We start from the raw sequence: 8,730 nt of genomic DNA, 5'->3' as shown, positions 1-8,730 counted from the left end.
CAAGCTTCAAGACCATGTGGGAGGGACTAATAATGGTCACAACATTGCAAGAAGAATATGTCAAGTTTTATTAGATCAACGACAACATGTTGATGCTGTCTTGGTGAACCAGACACAACAAGATCGGATTAACTATCGCACTCGTTTGAATGCATCAGTTGATCGTACTCGTTTTCTTCTACGACAAGGGTTGCCATTTCACAGTCCTGATGAATCTGATAATTAAAAGAACCAATGGAATTTTAAGGAACTTTTGAAGTGGCATTTTGATAAAATTGATGATATAAAAAAGGTTGTCTTGAAAAATGCTCCAAGAAATCATCAATTAACATCACCAGATATTCAACATGATATTGTCAAGGCTGTTGCAGTTGAAACTCTCAATATCATAATTAGAGACATAGGTAATGCATTATTCGCTATTCTCGTTGATGAGTCTTGTGATGTATTAGGAAAATAGCAAATGGCTATTGTATTGCAATATGTAAGCAAATGACAAGTAATTGAGCGTTTTGTTGGTGTGAAACATGTCACCGATACTACTTCAGTATCACTTAAGGTAGCCATTGATCAATTCTTTTCAGAGAACTAACTTAAGCATATCTAGCCTTCGTGGTCAAGGTTATGATGGAGCTAGTAATATGAGAGGAGAATTTAATGGTTTAAAAGCACTTATTTTGAAGGAGAATCAATCATCATTTTATGTTCATTGCTTTGCTCACTAACTGCAGCTAGCTATAGTGGCCGTTGCAGAAAATTATATATTAATCTTTGATCTCTTCATATTTGTTGGTACTCTAGTGAATGTTGCTGGAAGCTCATGCAAACGCCGTGATTCTCTTCGAGAAAAGCATGTGGCTAAGATTATTGAAGAACTTAATAGTGGTGTTATTTCAAGTGGGAGGGGTTTGAATCAAGAAACCACCCTAAAACCACCTGGTGATACAAGTTTGAGCTCTTATTATGGTACTTTGTTAAGTATTATCAACTCATTTCCATCTTTAGTTGAATTGCTTGAAGAAATAAAAGATGATGGATCATCTAGTGATCAAAGGCAAGATGCAAGCAGGTTGTTAGACTCACTGGAATCATTTGACTTTGTATTTAGTCTACATTTGATGAAGATTTTGTTGGGAATTACTAGTCATTTATCACAAGCATTGCAAAGAAGAGATCAAGATATTGTGAATGCAATGAATTTAGTTAAAGTTTGCAGGGACCAATTGCAAAACATGAGAGACAATGGATGGGATTCTCTTTTAGCTCAGGTTGTTTCATTGTGCGAGAAGTATGAGATTGATATTCCTAACATGGATGATGTTCCTATTATTCTAGGAAAATCACGGCGTAGAGCTCCAAAGGTCACTAATATGCATAGATATAAGGTTGAATTGTTCACTGCAGTCATAGATATGCAACTTCAAGAGCTGAATGATCATTTTACAGAGACTACTACGGAGCTACTTCTTTGTATGTCATGTCTCAGTTCAGCTAATTCATTCTTAGCTTTCAACAAAGAAAAAATAATTCGTGTTGTTGAATTTTATCCTCAAGATTTTTCTGCAGTATCACTCTTGGCTCTTGAAAATGAATTGGACACTTATATTTCAGATATGCGGAGTAGTGATTTGTTTACAAAACTAAAAGGAATTAGTGAACTTGGATGAAAGATGGTTTAGACACAAAGAGATCAGGTTTATCCTTTAGTCTACTTGCTCATAACATTGTCCTTGATTCTTCCAGTTGCAACTGCCACTGTAGAAAGAGCATTCTCTGCTATGAAGATCATAGAAAGTGATTTGCGAAACCGAATGGAGGACTTGCTGATGAATGACAACATGATTACATATATCGAGAAAAATATATTTTATGGTGTTGATAATGAAACCATCATGAAAAGATTTCAAAATATGAGCAATCGTCATGGGCAATTATAATTATTTTAGAGAAATTTGTTATTTGTAAGTATTGTAATGATATTATTTTTAGTATTGTAACACATTATTTTTTATTTATATAATATTTGATTATTGTTTGTTATTTATCATTCAAATTTTGACCCTCCTAGCTATGAATCCTAGCTACGCCACTGTTCATAAGTCAGATTTAATGGGGAGTTCTGATTATGTTTTGCTTTCCATTTTTCATCTAATTTTCTTGCACTTCAATATGAAAAATTTGAAAATCATAAACGTCCCTCTTGAATTCTTGGACTGTGGGAAATAAATACAATTATCGGGTGAGAAAATGTGCACCGGTTAACTGTGTTGGTGGTGCACAAAGGATATTGTGGGTAGGTAGGACTGGTTCCTAGAAGAGGACATCATATCAAACAGATAATTAGAAGTAGAGGTAGGTGAGTGCGTGATCTCACACACATTCGGATCCTCTCCATTCCGGGTCGGGTCTCTGACGACAACAACTACTCCGGTCAGTACGACTTAGTAGTATAGTACTCATACTTACTCCTTCAACCAAACCCAAAACCCCATAAAAGCTCTCAGCTTTGCTCATACGTCTCTCCCCATTTTCGTCATCAATCAATTCTGTTGAAAATGGTGAACTGAACTTGGCAAAATGTTCCAAGTGTTTCATTCAGTTAAGCAAAAATGAATACAAGAGAAAGACTAAATAGCCAACAAGAGGGCAACTACTCCAACTACTCTAACTTACTACAACAGTGAAAGACTACAACTACACCTTACTATCTACTGTTCAAATATAGAAAAGCCTCTTAGCTATATAGTGCTCAAAATCAGCTGAACCAAAGCATGGATCAACTGAACCAAAACATGGAGAAGCCTCTTCTGCATGATATGCAATAAATGCAGCACTTGACTTCAAACCGACAGTGAGTGAAGCAAACGACATCCTTGCAGCAGTGAATGTTGCACCCTGACATCCTTTGTCTTTGCCATTCGTTATTCACCATAGAGCCTGCACAACCTCTACAACATTTCTTTCATGCACCACTATGCAGCCATGGCTTCACCACCAATATTTCAACACACCACCATGATACTTCCAATAAATTCCTTCATTTACCCAAAACGACCCTATCGGTCTCCGCCTGAGTTTTTCATCGGAAAACTCGCCAAATGTGGAAGCTTTGACCCAATGGCTCTTCAGAGTTCGATCGGCATCAGTACCCTGTTGTCAAAATCGGATCTTTTTGCCAGTGACCGGAGGATCGAGGTCGGAAAAGTCGTCGGAGGTGGGATTTGGAGGAGGAAGCGAGGTGGGTTTGTTGTGTGTAGGAGTAGCGATGATGGGATGAAGCAGGGAGGTGGTGGAGGGGTGCCCAATTCGAATTATGTGGTGCCCTTAAACATGTCGTTTTCGTTTACGAACTCGTCGTGTATCACTAGGCGTCTGGCTGAGATTCTCAGGGACCTGAATAAGAGGATTCCCGATAACATTATCAGTACCATACCTCCTGGAAATCAGTCCACTTTAATTCCTTGATGTTGATGAAGTCAGGCAGGTACATTCGAACGTATTTAGTCACATCTCTCTCTTTCTTCTTTGCTTCTTCCCTTTTCTGGTTTTTTGTTTTTGTTTTTGTTTTTGGGTCAATTTTTTCCCATTTGGTAAAATTGTATAACCGTTGAATGTTACCCAATTCAGACTATTTGGTTTTGTTTGTCCTAATAGAAAAGAAGGGAAAATGTCCTTGACAGCCTAGATTTGGGGTGTGCTGATTGAAATTTGGTGACCGAGGGAAACATTCAATGAGTAGGGTGAACCCGGGCGTAATTCTCAATAATCTCATAATAATAAGATAAATTTTACCAAATTACTGTAGGTTTGATTTTGTATTTTTTAACGAGTAAGTTGAACTCCGCCGTAATTCTCAATCATCTCACAATTATAAGATAAATTTTATGAAATTACTGTAGGTTTGATTTTGTATTTTTTATAAATTTTATGAGCGGACTTTGAACAACTAGGGTGGTAGTGCGGATTTCCGTCATGCTACAATTTCATGTTCTAGGTGTCTTTAACAATTCATTTTGATCAAGTCGTTGGAGTCATGGTAAGGCAATGAGTGTAGACCCGGTCGATCAAAAGCATGGTCGGCTGAAATCTGGGTGGTGAGTTATTGGTGATACTGTTAGAAAAATGTATTTTAGATTAAAGTCATGTAGAATCTTGCACCAGAAAAGTGAACACACACTAATGTCGAGACATTTATGTTAAAACCTCATACTCGTGTTGGAGAGGAGAGATCTCACATCTAAGAAGTGATAAAAAATAAAGCTTATAAGTGAGTGGATAATAACCAATTGTACCGAGACCTTTTGTGATTAAAACCCAACACCTGTGAGGTGGCTAAGTTGGAACAATATCAATACAGTTGGTCCACGGGCCACGCTTGTCGCTGTTTAACATGATATTAGAGCGGGTCCCTCTCCAGTCGCGCCTCCAATCTGTCGTGGGCCCGAGTTGCGTGCCACTTTGTCATGGGCCCGAGATGGGTGCCATTATCATGCCATCGAAGAGTTTCCGATTGGATGGTCACCAAGTGTCGTTGGTTATTGGACCTTGGTTTATTTCGTCCCAGTATGTGGGATGTTAATCTGTCACGTGCAGATCTAAAAATTAAGTTGCACGTGAGGGTGCGTGTTGGAGATGAGAGATCCCACATCTAAGAAGTGACAAAGAAAATAAAGCTTATAAGTGGGTGGATAATAACCAATTGTACCGAGGCCTTTTGTGATTAAAACCCAACACCTGTGAAGTGGCTAAGTTGGGACAGTATCGGTACAGTTGGTCCACGGGCCACGCTTGTCGTTGTTTAACATGGTATCAGAGCGGGTCCCTCTCCAGTCGCGCCTCCAATCTGTCGTGGGCCCGAGTTGGGTGCCACTTTGTCATGGGCCCGAGATGGGTGTCATTATCATGCCATCGGATAGTTTCCGATTGGATGGTCACCAAGTGTCGTTGGTTACTGGACCTTGGTTTATTTCATCACAGTATGTGGGATGTTAATCTGTCACGTGCAGATCTAAAAATTAGGTTGCACGTGAGGGGGCGTGTTGGAGAGGAGAGATCCAACATCTAAGAAGTAACAAAGAAAATAAAGCTTATAAGTGGGTGGATAATAACCAATTGTACCGAGGTCTTTTGTGATTAAAATCCAACACCTGTAAGGTGGCTAAGTTGAGACAGTATCGGTACAGTTGGTCCACGGGCCATGATTGTCGTTGTTTAACAACCCGATCTCCAAAGGTGGCTAAAGTGAAAGTCTCGGGATTGTATGCTTCATTGTGATTCTTGGGAGGATGAGAGGTGATACGTAAGATCAACTCGACGCATTGGAATTCGACCATATGCTACCGGCCTAGCGCTAAATTATTTTTTCGGAATCTGCAGTCAGCATCTTATGTAAGAGGAGGGTAAATGCTCCTTCTATAGTTCTACCTTGTTGGTTAGTTTTCGCCTCTTGTCATATGACTCTTATCTTCTTTGCTATCGATCAGAGCCAGTACGGACTCCAAAACTCATTGTAAAATTTCATTATCAATGTGGTTACTCTGCATTTAAAGAAAAAAACAGAAACAAAAACATTGGAATTTATCTCTTCATAAGGATTATATAATATAAGGGATGGTAGTAGCCATCAACCCATCATTTTATTACCAAAAGCATCATGTACTTGTTTAGGGATGGAGCACCCCTCCATCCACTTATTGCTACAGATTAACGATATAATTAATTTACATAATCTTCTAATGACATATATATCAAATATATGCCAAATCCATAGACAACTACTTTCCGCATTGCTTGCCATGCAGAATTACATTGCTCAGCATGTCAAGCGCTTACAGTCCTCCTCATTGTCCTCAACTTTGCAGCCAACCTTTGCGCTTTTGTGGATTGTTTCCTCGCCTTCAACTGCCCAGATGTAAGTGGCATGTCATATCATTAAATCAAATGCATACGAAGCACAATTTATAGGAGTTACTTACCTCTTGTCTACGCCTCAGTTCGATTTCCGCCTATGTCAAATACAGGTAAAACATGTTTCATTAGTTCATTTCAATCCCCAACGGTGTAATGTTTCAAAGAAAGGAAGAAAGTTGCTTATTTGGTACCACTGTTTGCTTCAGCTTATCATTCTCCACTTCAAGGTTATTCACCTCAGCTTCTAGTTCTACTGTGTATGCCTGCAAGTAACAGAATAGTATATATTAGGGCCCTATAAATTATGAGGCAATACATGTTGGATTTCATTGTAAATTGCTATTATGATGCCTTATCACATAGGATCTGAAACTATTCATCCTTTTTCCCACCACCAAACAATGTGACCACAGAATTGGAAGTTTGGAACCATCCATCTTTTTACCTACCAATCACCCTCACAGACAAAGGCCAGGGATAGTTGTCAAGAACATAAATTTTTGTCTCTATAGCACTCTTATTAAATAAAACTTGTTAGTAAACAACAAATTGTTCTCTCTCTCTCTCTCTCTCTCTCTCTCTCTATCTACTACTACTACTACTACTACTACTACTACTACTACTACTTCCCCTCTCCACATAGCAGAGCCATAGATCAATGCTAGGAGGGGCACAGTTTATGATTGATTGGAGGAAATGAAATATGAGAGAACTTCCTAACCTGAAATGGAGGGTGGAATATGAATTTACATGCACTACGACAAATGAACAGAGGGTAAAGATTATTGTTGGTTCAGATTAAAATGTAACAGAGTTTTAGTTATCTTTATGAACTACAGATTCTATATCGAAAAAAGGAATTTTGGATAATATACCTGTTTCCTTGCACGAGACCGAGCTGCTGACTCTCGATTCTTGATCATCCTCCGCTGCCTCCGCTCCACTACTACCTCCAGTGGACCATCAATTATCCTCTTCTTGTTCTTTGTCCAACTAGATTCAGGCAAACCATGACATTTCTCAAATTCATTACCGGTACCAAAAGATGGATTTCCCACAATCATTTTAGCCTGTCCGAAAACTGGATATCCAGCAATCACATATCCATTACTGGACACATTGTTTGGCATAGCATTTTGGGGATTCAAATATCCTGGAGCAATCATATTATTCCCCATTTCAGAACTTGTACCCGCATGCATGGTACTGTTAGTTGCCATATTGGAATTGTTGACGTCACCACCTTGTGGATGAATTGGGTCACATTCCATTCGGTTCTGAGAAAGTGATTCTTGAACTACTCCAGCTTTTACTAGGAAATCTTCCAAAGTTATTTCTCCAATACTTGATTGGCGTTGAGGATGTTCTCCATTACTCATGTCGTCAGGCGGGGGTGGTGGTCGAGTTTTGTCAATCTCGGACCATACCTCATCCACAGTTTTCTTGCAGAGTGGGGTAGGAATGGAGAACGATCCCTGCCGCGGAAGAGGCAGTTTTGAAGTTGTGTCTTTCCCATTGGTAAGGTCCTGCGGATCACCTTGGTTGGGTTGCTCTGAAGAAGCTTGATTTTCATCAGCACTCCAAATGTTGGCAAGGAATTCATCCATGTTCATGGACCCCAAACATTTCCCACTCTTGCTTTGAATTTCATCAAAAGTAAGTGAGAATATCGAACTCTGTTTTGATGATTCCCCATTTTCATGCTGTGATGGTGGTGGTTGAGGTTGAGATTGAGGTTTACTATCATTACCATCACCATGTTGGTCATAGCCAAGGCCTCCAGATTCATCGGAAGCTACCATTTTTATCAGCATATAACGAAAGGAATCATGCTAAATAAAGAAGCTGAATTAGCCCCTGCAGGCCTGCACTACAAAAGGAAAAGGCGAGAGAAATTCAAACTAATGAGTTATAAATCTATGCATGCAGGGGAGTTTTTAACAAATGACTGACTTTTCTAAAAAGAGATGTCCATCTATACCAAGTCAAGAACCCTGCAACAAATTTATATGACAATTCTAGTAATAACCCTGAAAAAATTATTCTAGGATTTCTTACTTCATCTAACAAAAGGAGAAGGAAACCGGAAAAACAAAATGTCAATGCTCAGAAGGGATTGGTTTTCAGAAAAGATGAATGTATGTACAAAAAAGTCATGTGGGTACAGAAGACTAGTGTTAAGATTCAGACAGAATGCAGACAGGTGGAAAAACATGAATCTGCATGCAATACAAATGTCATTTACCACTCTCTTTAGTCCACGGTATTGTAGAAACGTTAAGACGACATTTATGAACGAATCCAACCAATTAGGGAAAAATTAAAAGAAAAACACAACTCACTTCAATGGGGATCGTAACGGCAGTCATAGCCAAGGCCTTCATATTATCAGAAACTAAAACTATTCAAACAAAATAAATGGAAGGAATCATCCTAATCATGCAAACGATTCTTAAACTTTTACTGTTTTACATGCACATTACTGAAAACTTGATTAGCCCGACACTCGTCGAAAAGAAAGGATTAACCAAACACATAAGTCATGAGTTCTGTTTCTGCATGCAGTGAGATCTCTAGAACTAACCCTGATCAACATTCTCCCCTGGATTTGATTTCTACTTCATAAAACAAAATAAAAAATATATAAAATAAAATTGAAGGGGAAAAATTCACTTCAATGCATGTCAGCAGAATTTAAATCTGTAATTCATGAAGAGTATATCTGTGGATTGAAATTCAAATGAAGTGCATTGAAAAGTGAAAGAAAGAATCTGCATGCAAAACAAAAGCTCGGAACTGAGCAACAAAACCATTAATCCA

At 38.7% G+C, this 8,730-nt stretch overlaps 3 protein-coding genes across 3 annotated transcripts; 2 read left to right on the top strand and 1 right to left on the bottom strand.

Annotated features, from left to right (window-relative positions):
* The first annotated feature begins 463 nt into the window (after positions 1-463).
* LOC126787176 (uncharacterized) lies at positions 464-1,667 on the top strand. The gene is made up of 2 exons (XM_050513098.1): positions 464-484; positions 732-1,667. The coding sequence occupies exons 1-2, from the start codon at positions 464-466 to the stop codon at positions 1,665-1,667; spliced, it is 957 nt and encodes a 318-aa protein (XP_050369055.1).
* A 1,450-nt stretch (positions 1,668-3,117) lies between these two features.
* Positions 3,118-3,465, top strand: LOC126788872 (DNA repair RAD52-like protein 2, chloroplastic). The gene has a single exon (XM_050514883.1). It carries the CDS (start codon positions 3,118-3,120, stop codon positions 3,463-3,465), a length of 348 nt encoding a protein of 115 aa, XP_050370840.1.
* Positions 3,466-5,703: 2,238 nt separating this feature from the next.
* On the bottom strand, positions 5,704-7,724 carry LOC126788487 (ABSCISIC ACID-INSENSITIVE 5-like protein 1). Its single transcript, XM_050514481.1, has 4 exons — positions 6,786-7,724; positions 6,102-6,173; positions 5,976-6,005; positions 5,704-5,901 (listed from the first exon to the last, which is right to left on the bottom strand). Exons 1-4 carry the CDS (start codon positions 7,722-7,724, stop codon positions 5,821-5,823), a joined length of 1,122 nt encoding a protein of 373 aa, XP_050370438.1. The 3' UTR covers positions 5,704-5,820.
* Positions 7,725-8,730: the final 1,006 nt, after the last annotated feature.

The sequence above is a fragment of the Argentina anserina genome, chromosome 3 (genome assembly GCF_933775445.1).
Source record: "Argentina anserina chromosome 3, drPotAnse1.1, whole genome shotgun sequence".
Classification (NCBI taxonomy): Eukaryota; Viridiplantae; Streptophyta; class Magnoliopsida; order Rosales; family Rosaceae; genus Argentina; species Argentina anserina.
This window is presented reverse-complemented; position numbering and strand designations above follow the sequence as displayed.

Excerpts from the sequence above, each read along its gene's own strand:
- LOC126787176 (XM_050513098.1), top strand. The coding sequence starts at position 464 with ATGGCTATTGTATTGCAATAT. Across the intron at positions 485-731 it reads TGGCTATTGTATTGCAATAT|CTAGCTATAGTGGCCGTTGC; the intron begins GTAAGCAAATGA and ends CACTAACTGCAG.
- LOC126788872 (XM_050514883.1), top strand. The coding sequence starts at position 3,118 with ATGGCTCTTCAGAGTTCGATCGGCATCAGTACCCTGTTGTCAAAATCG.
- LOC126788487 (XM_050514481.1), bottom strand. The coding sequence starts at position 7,724 with ATGCTGATAAAAATGGTAGCTTCCGATGAATCTGGAGGCCTTGGCTAT. Across the intron at positions 6,174-6,785 it reads GGTCTCGTGCAAGGAAACAG|GCATACACAGTAGAACTAGA; the intron begins GTATATTATCCA and ends TGTTACTTGCAG. Across the intron at positions 6,006-6,101 it reads ATAAGCTGAAGCAAACAGTG|GCGGAAATCGAACTGAGGCG; the intron begins GTACCAAATAAG and ends TATTTGACATAG.